This window comes from Dryobates pubescens, chromosome 4 (genome assembly GCF_014839835.1).
Source record: "Dryobates pubescens isolate bDryPub1 chromosome 4, bDryPub1.pri, whole genome shotgun sequence".
Classification (NCBI taxonomy): domain Eukaryota; kingdom Metazoa; phylum Chordata; class Aves; order Piciformes; family Picidae; genus Dryobates; species Dryobates pubescens.
This window is the reverse complement of record NC_071615.1, coordinates 32,923,692-32,941,615: the sequence shown is the minus strand read 5'-3', so window position 1 is coordinate 32,941,615 and position 17,924 is coordinate 32,923,692. Positions and strand designations below refer to the sequence as shown.

Here is a 17,924-nt window from a genome sequence, read left to right as displayed (position 1 = left end):
AGTGTCCTGAAAGGGAGCATAGGCTAACTGCATGGCTAAGAAAAACAGAAATATGTGTTCAACTCCTAGAATCTCAGCCAAAAGTAGCCTTTTCCTTTTTCTTTCTTTTCTTTCTTCATGCTAATTATTTGTTTTGTTGATCTGTAGTTTTGACCACACGGATTAACGAAAACAGCGCTCTCCCTTCCTGCAAGATAAATCAATCTGCTTGGAGGATGTTTAAATGCAAAATGCCAAATAAACAGATAGCTTGAAATATTCCTGTCAAAAAACCAAACAAACCAAAAAAAAGGGTTTGTAGCTGCAAGTTCCAGGGTTTGCAGTTTCCTGTTCAGGCAGTGGCTAAGCAGAGTGCTTCTGCTGAATTTGTGAGCAGGCAGAGGTGTGTGGAGGAAGCTGCCTGTGAAGATTCAGCGTTCACAGAGTCACAAATTGCATTGGGTATGAAGGGACTCTCAATGCTCATTTTGTCCAATCCCCCTGCAGTTAGCAGGGACATCTCCAAACACAGGCAGGGGCTGGTCTTTTCTCCCAGGCAACCAGCACCGGAACAAGAGGACACAGTCTCAAGCTGCACCAGGGGAGGTTTAGGCTGGAGGTTAGGAAGAAGTTCTTCATAGAGAGTGATTGCCCATTGGAATGTGCTGCCTGGGGAGGTGGTGGAGTCGCCATCACTGGAGGTGTTTAGGAGGAGACTTGATGGGGTGCTTGATGCCATGGTTTAGTTGATTAGATGGTGTTGGATGATAGGTTGGACACAATGATCTCGAAGGTCCATTCCATTCCATTCCATCAAGCTGCCCAGGTCCACACTGAGTCTAAGCTTTAATGTCTCCAGGAATGGGGCCTTAACCACATCCCTGGGCAAGCTGAGCATCCTTCCCTAGCTTTGTCCTGGCCTTTGAGACTGCACAGGGAAGCAGGACAGCTGAAACTTAGGATTCTTTCATAGAACATTTTGGTTTGGAAAGGACCTTCAAGATTCAGAGATTGCTTTGGATTGGAAGAGATTCCCAAAGGCCACCCTGTCCAATCCCCCCTGAAGGGTGTTTCATCTCATGTTGTGTAGTGCAACCATCCTCTCTCGGCTGGGGGAATGTGCTTGTGAAAACCTGGCTCTGCTTTTGGAGCCACAGGACCTTCTGCCACCAGTGTTAACAAAGCATCTGCAAGGGAGGGATTCTGTACTTGGTTAAGAAATAGGAATCAGTTAAACCTCAGACTTGCTCCTGAGGGGACCCCAGACTGTCCAGGTAAAACTCATTCATGTACAGAAACTCCTACAGTTTTTACACACACTTTTAAATGGCTTTCTATTAGATCTTTCTTCCTTCCTGCATCTGAACCAACCACATCATTTCTGTGGTTACCCCATGAGGCTCTGCTTGTTGCCTTCAGTGGCTTCCAGGCAGCTTCTAACCATTTCTGTGGCATGCTTCTGGCAGCCTTTAGATGGTTTTGAGTTGCATTGCTTGGCTTTTGTCTTCAGCCCTGTGTGAGAGCCAGGATCGCTGCTCATCAGGATCATTTTATGGCCAAGGAGTTTCAAGTACAGCAAGTAATGTATCTCAGCAAATATTCTGGCTGCTATCATGTAAACATCAGGAAGGAAACCAGGAAAGGCAGAAGAGGGGAAAGATTTAGGAACATAAATAAAGATTCAGGCATGGGGAACAGCAGCAAAATGTGTTGAAATCACAAAGTGACTGCTAGATAAAGACAAAGTATGTGCTGCAAAGGACTGAGGAGTACCTGGGCATTTTAAGAGCTCTTCAGAGCAGGTATAGTTGAAAAGGATTACTTTTACTTTCATGACCACAGGTAGGTGTTTGTATTAATTGGTGGTGCAAAAAGAGTCTCCCCCTTACTCCAGGTGTCACTGTGAGGACTGCAGAGCCTCTCTTGTGTGCATGAGTTGAAATCACCAATTCCAGACTACTTAGCTCTTGAAGGGAAATTGATTTGTTTTGCTGAGAGCATTTGAAAATGATCGTGTGTGTTTTTTAAAGCACAGATGTGGTTTCCCTCTATTTCACACACAGAACTGTACCAATGTGAAGTGCCTCCAGATCTCCTGCACCGTGGGACAGCTGGAAAGAGGGAAGAGTGCAGCGCTCAAAATCAGGTCCCGGCTATGGGCCCCAACTTTCCTGGAGGTAATGCACACAAAAAGCTCTTTCTGCACACAAAAAACCTCTTCCTGTGCACAAGTTCTCCTGTCCCTCTACTCTGCCCTGGTGAGGTGGCATCTGCAATGTTGTGTCCATTTCTGGGTCCCTCAGTTCAAGAAGGACCTCGGGGAACTGCTTGAGAGAGTCCAATGCAGAGGTACAAAGATGCTGAAGGCAGTGGAACATACCTGTGAAGACAGGCTGAGGGAGCTGAGGCTCTTTACCTTGGAGCAGAGGAGCTTGAGGGGTGCCCTCAAGTCATGATGCAGTAGAATGGGATCAGGTTGGTCAGGCAGGACCTGCCCTTCCTGAATCCATGCTGGCTGGGCCTGATCCCTTGGCCATCCTGTAAGTGCTGTGTGATTGCACTCAAGATGACCTGTTCCATAATCTTGCCTGACACTGAGGTCAGGCTGACAGGTCTGTAATTCCCTGGCTCCTCCTTCCAGCCCTTCTTGTGGATGGGCATCACATTGGCCATCTTCTGGTCTTCTGGGACCTCTCTGGTGAGCCAGGACTGCTGAAAAATGATGGAGAGTGGATGGCCAGCTCATCTGCCAGCTCTCTCAGCACCCTAGGATGGATCCCATCCAGCCCCATGGACTTGTGGGGATCCAAGTGGCTAAGCAGGTCTCTAACTACCCCCTCCTGGATCACAGGGGAACTATACTGCTCCCTGACTCCATCTGCCAGCTCAGGAGGCCAGTTGTCCTGTAGACAACCTATCCTGCTATTGAAAATTGAGGCAAAGAAGGTGTTAAGTACCTCTGCCTTTTCCTCATCTTTAGTTACAATATTACCCTCTGTGTCCACCAGGGAGGGGAGGTTGTCCTTGCCTCTCCTCTTGCCATTAATATATTTGTAGAAGGATTTTTTGTTGTCCTTCACAGCAGAGGCCAGTCTAAGCTCTAAATGGGCTTTTGCCTCTCTAATTTTTTTCCTTCATGACCTAGCAACATCCTTAAACATTCCATGGGTTTCCTCACCTTCCTTCCAGAGATGGTACACCCTCTTTTTTTCCCTTAGTTCTTTTAGAAGCTCATTGCCCATCCAGGCTGGCCATCTGCCCTGGCAGCTCATCTTCTGGCCCATTGGCACAGCCTGTTCCTGCGCCTTCAAGAGTTCTTCCTTGAAGTAGCTCCAGCCCTCCTGGACACCTTTGTTTTTAGGGGCTGTTTCCCAAGGTACCTTCTGAATTAGTTCCTTGAGTAACCTGAAGTCCACCCTCTGGAAGTCCAGAGTGGAGGTTTTGTTGCTGCCCCTCTTAGCTTGACTGCAAATTGAAAACTCAATTATCTCATGGGCATGTTGATAAAGATGTGCAGGGCACTGTCAGGAGGATGGAGCCAGGCTCTGCTCAGGAATGTCCAATGATAGGACAAGGGGCAATGGGTGCAAGCTGGAGCAGAACACATCCAGGGTTGGTGTATCAACCACCTCCCTGGGCAGCCCATTCCAATGCCTGACCACCTTCCAGGTGAATGAATCCCTGATCTGGCAGCACAGTCAGGCCCAAGAAGGTGCCACATCCCTTCTTCAGTTCCCCACAGTGCTTTTTCAGAGGAGGCATCATTAGCAGGTGTGTTGGAAGGGCTGACCTGGCTGAACTTCATTTAGCTTTGCCCACTGAGCCAGCTGCTGGGGCAGGCTCTGCTCCAAACTGACCAAACCCTGACAGCTTCAAAGTCTGTCTGTCCTCCTAAATCTGGGTGTCTGGGATGGGCACTTTCTGCTGTAAGCTTTTGCAGAAAATTCTTACAGACTTTGGCATAGAAAGTGCCAGTGTGCAAAGATCTCTGCACTGACAGGAAAAACCATGGATACATAGGAAAATATGATGGGAATTTTATTGCAGTTGTTCCTAATTGCAGCCAGAGATGGATGCTCACATGCTGCCTAGTCGCTGCTCAAGAGCTTGACTGCCCTGGTTCACTGCTCTACCACAGAGACAGGCAGGGATTTTATCCTTGGCTGGCAGGATCTGTGGCAGCTTTGGCCACTGCAGTGTGCCAGCAGTATCACAGGGGGTTGGATGAGATGACCTTTGAGGGTCCCTTCCAACCCGATGCAATCTGTGAAGCTTTCCACATCATCTCCACCAAGCCAGAGACAAACTCAGCTCCCTGCCTTCCTGGGCCTGGCATAGTCTGGATCCAATCAACTCTTTCTGTTCATCATGTTTCTGGTGAAATCTGATTAACTCTGTAAGGGCCAAACCCAAGGTCTTGTGAGAAAAAAACAAACACAGAAATTAAAGCCCTTGCTCAGACCCTTGGATGCCAGTTTTCTAGGCTATTTACAGCTATTTCAGTGGGAATTAGCCTCATAAAACTTTTTTCTAAGTCCAGTTTAGTATGTAACAAAAAATAACTGCAAGAGATTAAAGCTAAACAAATTTAATGAGAAACAGAGAGGGAGTTTTGGTTGTGACGGAGGACGTGGAACAGTTGGAACAAACTAGCTGCAGAAGACATGAAATCTGCTTTTCTGAGAGACTGAATCATGACAGAATCCTTTTCTAGAACAGAAGCTCAGGTCAGAACAGGGGTTGCTGCATGAGGGTGAGTGCCTTGTTAATGCTGGAGCAATGGGACTTCTCTTTCCTAACTTTAGTCAGCTCCAAGTTAGGTGCCAAAGCTGCTGCCTAGCTCTGTGGCCAGTGACAGGGCAGAGAGATGTCTTTAGAGGGTGCTTTATCCAGCCGATTTCAAACACTTCCTCTACCCTCCTTCTGATCTAGGTGATGGAGAAGGGTCAAAGCTGTGCCTGGGGACACAGGGGTGTGCAGATACCCCAGGCAGTGCCAAAGCTGCAGTTGCTCCTCCTTTGTCCTTAATCACACTTGCTGTATGCTCAGTGAGCTCAAGGCAGAGATGGAACCTTACAGCAGCCTGTGGGCTGGGGCAGGGATGAGCATCCTCTGGACTCCCTGGGAGCAGAGACCTCATGGCAAACACTCCTACTTTTGCTCCCTTCACTGCTATCAAACAAGTTGTTTTTTATGGGCTGTGATCAACCTTTTCTTTGTATCCTTAGGAAACATTTCTGTTTCCTTCAGTTAGTAACTTGCAAGCCTTGTAAAGGCTCAGAAACTCCCACTTAAAGCAACAGTAAGAAAAAGTAACTGCCAGAGAACAGTTGCATCCTCCCATTTGTGTCAAGGAAGATTCACATGCAAAATTAGGTATGTGGAGAGAGAAAATAACGTGGTGGGATCTGGCTGCCTTCCTCCCACTCACCTCACAAGAGTTACCTTTTAGACAGCCCCTTTTAAAATTAGCAGTTACAGAGCCATCACCATTAAGACTGTAGAGCATAAAAAGTTTCCTAAAACTGGCATAGTCTGCTTTTAGTAACCCTGTGAACTTCTGGTTCCCAAGGTTATTCTTGAAGTAAACTGAAGTACAACTGCTGTTAGCTAGGTTGGAATCACCAGATCAGACTGAGGATTAGCCTAAACAATCAGGATTCAGTCAGAAGTTGCTTTGGGTTGGAAGGGACCCTCAAAGGTCCTTTTGTCCAACCTCCCTGCACTCAGCAGGGACACCTCCAATGAGATCAGGCTGCCCAGGGCCTCCACCACATCCCTGGGCAACCTGTTCCAATGTCTCCCCACCCTCATTGTGCAGAACATCCTCCTGACATCCAACCTAAACCTGCCCTGCTCCATTTCCAAACCATTGCCCTTCAGCACTCCAAGCCCTTCTAATCAGTCCCTCCCCAGCCTTTCTGGAGGTCCCTTTCAGATACTGAAATGTAGTTCTAAGGTCTCCCTGCAGCCTTCTTTTCTCCAGGCTGTACAGCCCCCATTCCTTCAGCCTGTCCTCATTGGTGTCTATGCCCCTGATTATCTTTTGGCCTCCTCTGCCCAGCTCCAACAGATCCATGCCTCTCTTGTGTTGGGGATGTGGTGATTCTGAACCTGGAAGGACTCTGCAGGGGCCAGACTGACTCCACATCATGGTTTCACGAGGAAACTTGGAGGCAAAGCTGCCGTGCCTGCAGCAGCCTCCCCGGCCCCTTTGCAGAGGCAGTGAAGGTACAGAGCTTTCCCAGGCGGAGCAAGCAGGGGCTGGGTGAGGCACAACAGTCCTCAGCTGGGCTCCAATCGAAGTGAAGCTCTGATGATCTGTTTGTGTTTCCTGGGGCTGAGAACACGCCCTCAGCATGCATTTTCTTCTCATCCATGTGCTCCTGCAGACCTGAGAGTTTGCCTGGAAGTGGCTGATTAACGCTAGGGTGAAATGATCTGGATTTGTCAGGGAAGTTTTACGGATCTGCATGTCTGGTTTGTTGCCAGGAAAGATCAGTCATGGATTGAGCCACTCCTTCCTCTTCCATTTAGTTTAACTGACAACAGCTGACCCTTCTGCCTCTGGACAGTTGTAATCTGTAATCTTAAAGGCCAAAACTCCCACCACAAGTAAGAGTTAAGTGACATGCAACGGTTGGATGTGTTTGGGTAAATACAGCAGCCCAAGTTTCCCAACCAGTCAACAAAGATGGACACAGGCATTGTGCAAAGACCAAGAGGAGTCACAGGCTTTGCTGGATGAACTTCAAAGCCTGGCTGTAAATGTGAACCCTCTGCTCGAGCTGACTTTGGGATTCAGATTTGCTGATGGAGCAAATGATGCCCTGATTGATGCAAAGGAGTAGCAACCTCACATGGTTGGGTTGTGTGTTGTGAGGGCTCTCTTGTGTCCCATTTGTCTAACCCTGGTACTGCTGAGTCATCAGAGGGAGACCCAAGGGAATCTGGCCCATTGTTCTTGCAAGGTGCTCCAGGTGCCTGATCATCTTCATGTCCCTCATCTGGACCTACTCCATCAGGTCCATGGACATGTGCGGCTCCCGGGGAGTCTCCACCCTTCACCTTTTCCTCAGGAAAGCAGCTGCTTCTGCTTATTTCTCATAATGCTTGTAAGCATAAACATGGCTCTTAATCATTTCTTTCCTTTTTGTCCTTGCAGAGAAAGAATGATCTCTACACTCTTTCTTCCAATGTGTCCTTCCAAGTTCAGAGCATGCCATACAAAGTGCAACCAGCTCAGCTCCCCGAGGGAAGCATAGCCGTGAGTAGCTGAAAATGATAGCTCAGTGTGCAGCTCGTGGATTTGGTCATTCTGCTCCCATCTGGGGGAGGTTTTTATGGATTCAAAGGTTGAGATCAAGCTTTCCTGTGTTTCTAGTGTAAATTCCTGATACAATGCCTCAAAGATATACTTCTGTTGCTTTCTGTGGAAGTTGCTGATACATGATAGTAATTTTGGAATCATTTCTTGCTGCATTAGTGTGCAACCTGCTTCAATGTAATCAGGATGGATTTTTCCACCCAGGAGAAAACAACAGAGCTGTGAAAGCAAGTGTCAAATTACCTTGATTGGGGTCGAGAAATATCTGGAGGAAGTTCTTTTGCAAAATCCAAACCTGTGTTTCTGCCAGGTTTAGAAAGCTGGCTCTGCTGCCAGGCAGCAGCTCTCTCACAGGAGTTTGTAGGCTCTCCCTGGCAGCTCCATTCTTACCTGCATTCAGCTCCTTTGAGACCCTGATTTACAGCGAGGTCTGCTTGCCTCTCTGGGGCTTACACCTCAGAGCACACCAAGGGCAAGGGATGAAATTGCCTGGGAACCCCTACAGTGGGGTGGGTGGATGGATGGATGGAGGGGGAGGGACAGTTAAAGACAGAGATGGATAGATAAATAGATAGATTAGATACATAGCTAGACAGACAGGCAAAAAAATACTTGCCTTGTTTGAAAAGCAAGATTAGTATGGCCCTGGCTTATTAGATGAAAAAAGAATCTTAGAGGCATAGGTTTGAGTTCATTGTTTGCTGGTGCCAAAGCACAGAGCCTGGGGAGCAGTTCAAGGAATTTGCCTCTTGTGGGGTCAAACCCATGGCTAAAATTCTCTCTGTTTTGTCATTGCTGACAAATACGAGTGCAAACTTTGATGCAAGGGTAAGAGTAACCTGAAATGTGAAGGCTTAGGGTTCCCTTTATAAAGATTTCTCATTCCTAATCCTCCTTCTCAAAGGCAAGGTCAGCACAAACGACTCCAGGTTCAGTGGTGGTGCAAATACATCGCAGCAGCCTGGTGCGATGCAGTGATAGGGAACAGAACATGTTCTTAGGTGGCAAGCCAGTGTACTAATACACCTCACAGCTTCCTTTGAGAGCATACAAACTGTAAAGCTTTGTTCTGAGCCAGCACAGCTTGAAAGGTTGGTTGATACTTGCTCTGGGAAGATGCACCATGGAATCCTGCTGCTCTGTTCTCAGTGACTCCAAGCTTTACCATCAGGAGAGCCATGCTTTCACCAGAGAGATTCAATGCTTAGTGCAGAACTCATCCAGAGAGGTTCAAAGGCTCCAAGCTGACAGATCCACTCAGGCTCTTTGGATTTGCCTGCAGCACGTGTTCCACAGCACAGGCACATGTTGCGCAGAGCTCTGCTGCGGCTGGGGCCTTCATCTGGCCTGAAGAGCTCTAGCCCAGGTGAGAGCCTGCTGTTCTCAACAAGTGTCAGATGAGCTGCCCAGGGATCAGATAAGCATTTTCTTCTCTTAATCCAGCCAGGATAATGCTGCAGATGATTTACAGCAACATGCCTGTAATGGTAACTGTAAAATGCTGAGAAATGGCAGTGCTTTTATGTTGCTTCATATCTAGACATGCCAGTGGAGGTTTGCCAGCTAGCTCTCCAGCTTGCTGTGTTCTATGCACAAGCTCTTTTGATGTTCTGCTTGCTAGCAGAAATATCTGCTTGAAGTTGGGCAATGCCTAGTGTTGTTGCTCCTTCTGAAAGAGGTCCCTGCTTGTGTCCTCAAAGTTCCCAGAGATTTGTTGCAAAGTTGGTGGTTTTCTTCCAGACAATGCAAGGGGGAAGTAGAAGAAAGATGCTAATGTTTTAATGATCAGCAATATAGATGTAATAATCAGCTAACACTTTATGTAGTGAGGATAATATGAGCTAAGAGAACAGAGCATCTGTCCTTCATTTAACCCATACAGTGCTGCCTTCCAGTTGTAGATCATAGAATCACCCAGGTTGAAAGGGACCTCTAAAGCTCATCTAGCCCAACCTCCCCCTGCAGTCAGCAGGGGCATCCTCAACTAGATCAGGTTATCCAGAGCCCTGTCAAGCCTCACCTGGAAAATCTCCAGGGATGGTGCCTCGACCACCTCTCTGGCAACCAATTCCAGTGCTCAATCACCCTCATGGTGCAGAACTTGTTCCTCACATCCAATCTAAGTCTGCTCTGCTCTCATTTCAAACCATCACCCCTCATCCTGTCCCTGCAGCCTTCTTGTAGCTCCTTCAGGTACCTGAGCAGCTGAGTCTAGTTGAGAGGTGTCCCTGGCCATGGAGGGGAGGTTTGAGTAGATGATCTTTAGGGTCCCTTCTTTTTTTAGCAGTTACAGTGCATTCATTTTCAATGTGCTTCTATTCCTTATGAAACATATTTGCACGAACAGCTGTAAACTGTTGCCATGAATGTCAATATTCATATGGCTCCAAGCTTTTGCATTCTATTTTGAGCAGCTTTTCAGAGCATACAAGAACATCATGCAGCTGAGGCTGGATGGGAACATGCAGGAGCACAGAAGAGCTCCTGTTTCTCAATCTCTGTATCACAGTGGCCATCATGGGCAGTAGAAGTGGTACCACTGGGATAATGAACAACTTAGCTGCTGTTTCTTCAAGTACTAGGTTGAATTTCTTGAGAGAGTCCAGCACAGAGCCGCAAGATGCTGAAGGCAGTGGAACATCTCCTTGCTGAGGACAGGCTGAGGGAGCTGGGGCTCTTTAGCTTGGAGCAGAGGAGCCTGAGAGGTGCCCTCATTCATGTTGATAAAGATGTGAAGGGCAGTGGGAGGAAGACAGAACCTGGGGCTAAACGGTGGCCCTCAGCACCCTATCTCTGTCTCTTGGAAACACTTCCAGGGATGGGGATTCAACCACCTTCCTGGGCAGCCTGTGCCAAGCTTTGAGAACCCTTTCAGGCAAGAAGTTTCTTCTCATGTCCAACCTAAACCTCCCCTGAGGCAACTTGAGGCCATCTCCTCTCCTCCTATCTTTTGTTCTCAGGGAGAAGAGACCAACCCCCACCTGGCTGCACCCTCCCTTTGGGGAGCTGTAGTGGGGAGGCTGTCAGAGGGCTCCTCTCCAGTCTGAGGTATGCTTTTCACCAGCCTGGCAGAGAAGCAACCATTGTTCCCAGCTGCAGTAAAAGAAAGTCTTCTAGTCATAAACAGGGAGAAAAGCCACCACACATCTGAGCTACAGTGCCAACATGCAACACTTGTGTTAAGAATTCCACTTCTTCATCATATTGGCCACCTCAGATGAAAACAGATAAATCCTGCCCAAAACATTCCCTGGCTGTGATCCTACAGCACTAAACCTGCCAGATGGAGCAGATCAGAAATCCAAGCTGAACAATGCAAACTTGCCTTAAATCAGAGTCATGTGGAAAGCTGCTGTGGACAGCATGGGGTGGAGGAGGCTCTGTCTGCTGTGGGAATGGTGGAACAAGGCAAGCAAAACCGTAGGATGCTTTGATTCATTTTTCCCCTCCAGCTTCTGCCTCAGCTCTGTGGTTGTCCAGGGCTTGCAGTGTCAAACTGTTCCCCAATTCCTGCAGGTCTTTGTGTAGGGTATTAATGGGGTGGCCCAGGGGGGTTAGACCCTACTGAACAGGAGCAGGATGCAGGCAGGAGTGAGGCTGCTCAGGAAGTCAGTCACAAGCACCTAACACTGCCCTTCCCTCACTTTCCAAAACCAAAGAGAAAGGAGGATTCCTGAGGAAAGGGTGTGGGTGCAACCAGGTGGCTTTAAGGTTTTAACAGCAAATACTTATTGGCCACTGAGCCCACTCCTGCTGCAGGAGGAGAGGCAGCAGCCTTGCATCTGCTCCATACAGGGTAGTCCTGATTTCTGCTGTGTGCTTGCTTGCTGCTGATCATATCAGGATTATAAAGATGGAGCTCAGCACTTCTATATGATTGCAGAGCCTTGGTTATGGGTCAGTCTCTGCCAGGGTCCAGCTGAGCTACTGAAAGGACACTGCAAGCTATACTCTGCTGCCTGCACAGGAGGGAGAGGGGGTTATGAACCTGTGCAGGATAAGCCAGGCTGACCACTGCTGGTTGTAGTGTGTTCTCAGGAAGACCTAGGTGTCCTTATCTGTATCCATGCTTATAGCTGCTCTCCAGGTATCACAAGAAGAGCCAGGCTGCCTTACAGCTTTCACAGGCTGAGAGGGAAAGAAACACAGTGGACAGATACAGCAAGAAGCGGTGCATGGAAGCAGACATGGAATGGCTACATGGGCACCTGCAGCCACTGCCACCAGCTTCATCCAAAACCTAAGGAAACCTTGGAAATGGACTACAGATTTGTGTGCAAACTTGGGGTGCTGTTCTATGGATTAATAAATCAGCATTGTGCTCAATTTGAGGTGTATCAACCAGTGAATTGTTAGCAAAAAAAACCCCAACAAACCAAGTAGAAAGAGAATTTGCAGTGAGCACAGACCAAGAAGGTCCAAGCAAGAGTCCAGAAGAGCAGATTTCCTAGCTGTACCTGGAGCACTGCAGAGGGAGATAATTTAAGAGTTTATACAATCAGTTTGCTTTGCAATTTCATCCTGTCAGGAAGAAAATAACTTCCATCTGTCACATACTTACCCTGTTTAAGGGAGAGTAGGAGTAAATGAAGGAGGTCCAACAGAAAACCCCAGAGAGAAATTACTTCCTGGGCTAACAACAAAGGGGAGAGTCTGATGAAATCAGCTGACTGTGGCTGAGGAGCTAAGATCAAACTCATTCCCTCCCCCTTGGGAGCAGCAGGGAGAGCAAATATTCAATGAGACAGACGAGGAGCCTTACAAGCACAACTTTGGTAGGAGGAACAGAAGGGAGAGTGAGGAGGGGGAGAAGGTTTCTTGTGTAGATGGCCCCAGAAGGAGAAATACAGAAGGGTTATTATGGCTCTTTGTCACTGTGAAGGTCTAAAGAGAGGTTTGCCAAGGCAATTAAAACCTTTTCTAAGTGATGTTGTGCACACCTGCAGCTTTCTACGAGCTTTAGACAACTGCAGAGAGTGTTGGGTGCTGAATTCCCATGAAGGTTCTGGCCTGTGTTTGGCTGTGAAGGAGTGTGACATCACTCTGGGCTTTTGGGTTTACCTCCAGGATAGTGCACTCTGCTGGAGTGTTGGACTGCTGAGCTGAAACTCAAAGCACAGGGAAGAAAAGTGTACTGGTGTGTCAGCAGAACTCAGACTAACAGTAGTGTAGCTGCTATCTGATGTGGCTTGACTGAGGAGCTTGGGCTGAGCTCAGCTGACCCTTATTTCAGAGCAGGGCAGCCTCAGTCTGCAGCTGGCAGAGAGGGGAGCAGAGCTGCACAGAAGGGTGTTTTTGCTGCTCTGTATTTAGTGAGAATGATTCCTGTGTCTGATACACAAGACTTCTGTAGGGGGGTGAACCCCATTTCTAGTAATTATCATGGACAAGTGGAAAGAATCTTGGAGGGAATGAAGCCAGGGTGGGAGAATCCCAAGCAATGTGTGATTTACTCTGCACATTGCTGCTGAAGTGAATGTCTGTAAACTCTGTGTTCTACTGACTATTTTTGTTCATTGAATGTGTTCTTTTCATTTCAGATCAGAACATCTGTCGTTTGGACCACTCCAAATGTCTCCTTTGTGATCCCTCTGTGGGTTATAATCCTGGCAATACTTCTTGGACTACTGGTATTAGCTATGCTGACCCTAGCCCTGTGGAAGGTAGGTTGCACCATTGCTATTGCTGTTGCCTGAGAGATCCTGGAAGGCACTTACAGACAAGGAAAGGAGAGGCAGCAATTTTGGGATCTTTACCAGTCTGGAGCAAAAGCAGCAATACAGATATGTCTTTTTTGGTCTGGCATCTCTGCTGTGCTGATGTCACTGACCTTTATGCAGGGAACTTGTTTTCAAAGCTCTCCTTTATTGCAAAGTCTGGTTATAAATGAGCAGGCAGAACTTGGCTCCGTTTCCCAAGACCTATGATCCCCTTTTCAGGATGTTTGGGGTCAAAAAGAAGTGGCTCTGACTTTGTTTTCTCTGAACACCTCAGGAATTTCCACTTTTTGTCAGCATTTAACAAAACTCCCAGATTTAGGAGTTAATTTCCTTTTGTGTTTGTATGTCATAGCTTCTGGGTTTAAAGTCTGCTGGTTCTGTGTTGGTTATCACACTCCCTTCAGGAGCTTTAAGACCAGGCACTGGAAACTGCTGCATTACAGGGAGCCCATGGAGCTTTCAGCTCTTAGGGAGAAGCTGTGGTGGGGAGGCACTGCAACAGGTTGCCCAGGGAGGTTGTGGATGCTCTCTCCCTGGAGGTGTTCAGGGATGGGTTGGATGAGGCCTTGAGCAAGCTGGACTGGTGGGAGGTGTCCCTGCCCATGGCATGGGATGTGGAACTGGGTGATCTTTAAGGTCTCTTCCAGCCCAAAACATCCTATGAATCTGTGGATCTATGAATGTTCCCAGTTCCCACTGAAAAAGCCTTAAGCTGGGATATTGCTTATCTGCCTTGAGCTGATAGAGGCTCCGAGTGAGGTGCCCAGCCAGTGTTGACTCTCCAGATTCACATGGTATGTTCACAGCAGCAACAAGTTGTCTGCAGTATATGGGACACTTTAAGGAAGGACATTTTGGTGGCACTGAGCCCTTGTGAAGCCTACATAACTTTCAACCTTTTGAGCAAATGGGAAACTTTCAGGCAGCTAAAGTTAGGTGAGAGGAATGTCATCTTCAGTGATCTTGAGCCTGGATCACAACACTGTTCTGTGCACATTGCCTGCCACTCTAAATAGCTTTGGTGGCACTGAAATGAGCTGTTTCCTCATTAGTCAGGCACTGTCAGTACTCAGACCTGCATCTCCTTGTCTTTGCATCTCCTGCAAAGATAAACTCAGAGCCTTGCACCTAAAACTTGGTTTTTTTCATAGAGAACCATTTGAACAGAAATAAAACCTACACAAGAGCTTCCCTGCTTCACAAGCTTCTGAGGCCATCAGATTGCCTTAGATTGTGCCTGAACTTTCAGGATCACTGAAGACTCAAACTGCAGCTGAGTCTTCCTGTGGTTGTCTTATTGTGACACCTTTGTTTCTGTTGATTGTCTCCTGCAGTGTGGCTTCTTTGACAGAGCCAGACCTCCTCCAGATGACATGGCTGACAGGGAGCAACTGACAAATAACAAGACTACTGATGCATAGAGGAGGAGAGTGACAGTTCACATCAGAATGCTGCCTGAGAGTAGAAACACCACAAGGATTAAATGAAGGGCTCCTTCCACCAGTCTTCCTTTGTGCCTTTGAAAGTGACAAGGTGTCATAATCCGATCTATGCAACGTTCTGAGGAGGTGCCACGTGCTGGCCATCCTTGCCAAAGCAAGCAGCTCCTCACTGCCTTACAACCCCCCCCCACTGAACAGAACGTTCATCCCACACCCCAGTCAGCCCAGGTTTCAGCAGAAGCTTTGAACGTGTGTGGAATACTGAGATGCTTCCAGAACAAGCCCAGAGCTCCCAAGGAGAGGATGCCTGCCTTGCTGTGTTGTCTAGAAGACGGACCAGGAGAAAACTTCTGAAGGCTACTGCATTATGCAGAGTACCTTTGACACCTCCCTAAGGACAAAAACTGCTCTGAAATGATGGCTCAGGGAGACAAGCAATACACCAGTACTGAAAGTACTGCTGAAAAACAAAGGCAGTCTATAAAGAACCTTTTGAGATGGGGCACAATTATTTATTTTCCCAGCTTTTCAGGATAAGTATCTGATATAACCCTCTACTTAGATTGTGAAAGAAGAAAGTAAAAGAAGTAGAAATCATTTACTGACCTTGCATGTAAATAGAGAAGTAAGCCTACACTGTACACACAAACCACAGCTTTCATGGCTAGGAGGGGTTTGCAGAGCAGGAGATCTACACAGCATTGGAGAGCACGAGACACTTGATGAACACCTCCACATTGTGGCTCTTTCTGCCCAAAGCTGGCAGTGTCACACCCAGCTAACTAAATCCCTGCAGGGTATGGAGCAGGGGATGAGTTCCCCTCCCCTTGCCTTGCTGATGGGTGACCCCTGCACGGCTGGCACAGGGGACTGTCCCTTCTGGAACACTGATGGAAGCTGTCACAGCCATGGCAGTGACACTAAGCAGGCTCAGGGCTCTGGGGCTGGGGTCAGTCTGTGCCATTGCTCCATTGCCTCTGAAATGGAGTGGCCACTGCCCATGTGTCTGCTGGTCACTTTGTGCCACAGACTCTGCACTGCCCACCTGGAGAAACCTGTGCCCTCTTTTGTGCTTGACAGCCCTGCTGTCAATGCAGCTCAGGGCTGCCTGCAGTTGTTTCTGACAAAAGGCCTTGCTGGGAAGATGCAGGAAAGCAGGCTGCCAGCCAGGCAGGAGCAAGAGGAAGGAAAGATAATTTGAGGTAAAGAGGGAAAATGCACATTTAGGATTTTAATTTTTGTCTGGGTTGAGCATTCTGAAGAAGACAGATTTCCTGCTTTCCTTTCTGCCTGCAGATGGCCTCTGTCTCAGCAAGAGCTCTAAGCTTAGAGCTGTGCCAGTATGTGCCTGAAGCGTGAGTCTGCCCGTGCTGCCTCTGCATGTGGAGTCAGCCCTCTTGTGCAGACTGCGCCATCCTGCCCTTCTCCTCAGCTCCTTCTCTTCCCAGTCCATCTTAGCTTCTGGGCTGGCAAATGGCCTCAGCCGTTCTGCTGCTCCTTGGCTCCTTTCAGATAAGTGCCTTTTGCTTCCTAAGCCTTTGGGACAGGGCTAGCTATGAGACACAGTGACTCCTGTCAGTCCCACAGGAGGAGGTTTTGCAGCTTTACCATTTCTTGCACACAGGCTGACTCATAAAACCCAGAAACCTGAGCAGACATCTTCCTCCTGCATATCTAAGGTACAACTGCAAGACCTTTAGAGATTCTTTAGCTTATCAGGTGCAGAGTGCCCCGTAGAAAACCAGTAAGAGACCTCTTCTCCCAGATGGGTTTGAGCCAGCCCCTTAGTAGATTAGAGAGATTATCTGGTAAATACCACCACAAAGCAAGCCTGTCCCACATCTGCACACCTCTGTATTCCATACATTCCAGGCAAAGCCACCCTGCCCTGAAGAAGGCCATGAGCTTCCAGTTGGTGGAACTATTGTGCAGCAGTGCCTGCAGCCAGAGCAGCTGGCCTGGGACAGGCACCTCAAACACACACCTCCTGCTGGTGGAAGGGCAGCAGGAGGAGATACTGAACACAGGACTTGTGTATGTGCAATACTTTCTGTTCCCTGTATACCTGAAGCATGTTTACACTGGCATTTGTGGTTGTTTTTGAAACTTTTGGATATTCTGATTAATTATTACAACAACAATAAAAAAAAACACACAATAGAAAAAGAAACAACCCCCCCCCCAACCCTAAACCAAGCACAGCTCTGTTTGGGTTTTATTGCAATGTGTTTCCAATCCTTTGCTGCTCTGAGGATGGGCCTAGGTGACCTAATGAGTTCTCTGCAGTTGGAACATCCATGGCCCACTTCTGAGCAGTTTGCTGTATTGTAATGCTGGGCAAAGCCTGGCCAGATACTAAATTTAAACCAAAAGAACCTCAGTGACTGCTGGGCCTGGCTGGAATCCATTGGCTGCAGCTGTGTAATGTCACTGGGAACCAAATCAGAGGCACATGATCTGACAAACAGTTACTTTGAGCAAGGCTTTGTTTTGTATTTCTACATCCTTGCAGATTAAACTTCCCCCGTGGAAAGGTCTGGAGCCGTGCCGCTGTCAAGGGCTGCAGCCTTCGGTCCCACGTTCGTGGATGGCTTTGGCTGCAAATTGCAAACAGCTTTGTGAAGGAGGTTGCTGGCTCTGCCTGCCTGCCTGCCGGGAGAGCTTACCCCCTGGGGGAGGCTGCATCCTGGATGTGGACAGCAGCAAGCGGTTGACACGCTCTTCCCCGCCAGGGAATTAGTGATGTGCTGCAAGATAACCTCTGCCACAACCCTCTGGAGCTGAACTTTGCTTTCAGTAATGTCGGCTTGTAGAGAGCCACTAAAGGCAGCTCTCTCTGCAAGTCATGCAGCCTCAGCTTCCAAACGTGCGTGGGGAGCTGCTGAGTGCTGAGAACACAGGAGAGGTCCCCAGAGAAGAAACAGCAGGAGGTTGCTTGAGCAATTAAAGCCTTTTGAGGCAGTCCACCACAGAGACACTCATCCTTCATTCACTTGCTTCTTGGACAGTTGGACTCCATGATCTTAGAGGGCTTTTTCAGCCAAAACAATTCTATCATTCTGTGATTCTAGGAGTTTCAGAAAGGTCCTTGCAGCCGTGCAGCAGAATTTCCACGAGGATCAAGCATCAGGAGACATTTTCTGTTCTGGGAAGGTTTCAGGTTGCACATCACAGGGCCCAAGACATTTGAATTTCAGGGATTTGATCTTTCAAGGTATTTAACAAACACCATTTTCATTTACAGGAAATCCACAAGAATCATTTCTTGTTACCATTCTATAACCCAGTTACAACTTTTCTTGTCTTCTCCAATGTTTTTTTGTCCTGGCAGCTTTTATAGGTTTTCCACATAAGAATCCTAGAATCATTAAGGTTGGAAAAGACCTTTCAGACATCTCTTGAGCACAGCTCTGATTTTCTCTACCTTTTAGCTGTTATATCTATGAGCAAGAAGGA

General features: G+C 47.8%; 1 protein-coding gene across 1 annotated transcript in view; it reads left to right on the top strand.

Annotated features, from left to right (window-relative positions):
- Nucleotides 1-14,635, top strand: part of ITGA8 (integrin subunit alpha 8) — an 86,657-nt gene extending 72,022 nt beyond the window's left edge. Inside the window, exons 27-30 of the mRNA XM_054161053.1 lie at nucleotides 2,043-2,156; nucleotides 7,145-7,246; nucleotides 12,847-12,969; nucleotides 14,361-14,635. Of these exons, the coding sequence (XP_054017028.1) occupies nucleotides 2,043-2,156; nucleotides 7,145-7,246; nucleotides 12,847-12,969; nucleotides 14,361-14,447 (426 nt within the window). The 3' untranslated portion in view covers nucleotides 14,448-14,635. The remainder of the gene's footprint in view (nucleotides 1-2,042; nucleotides 2,157-7,144; nucleotides 7,247-12,846; nucleotides 12,970-14,360) is intronic.
- The last annotated feature ends 3,289 nt before the right edge of the window (nucleotides 14,636-17,924 follow it).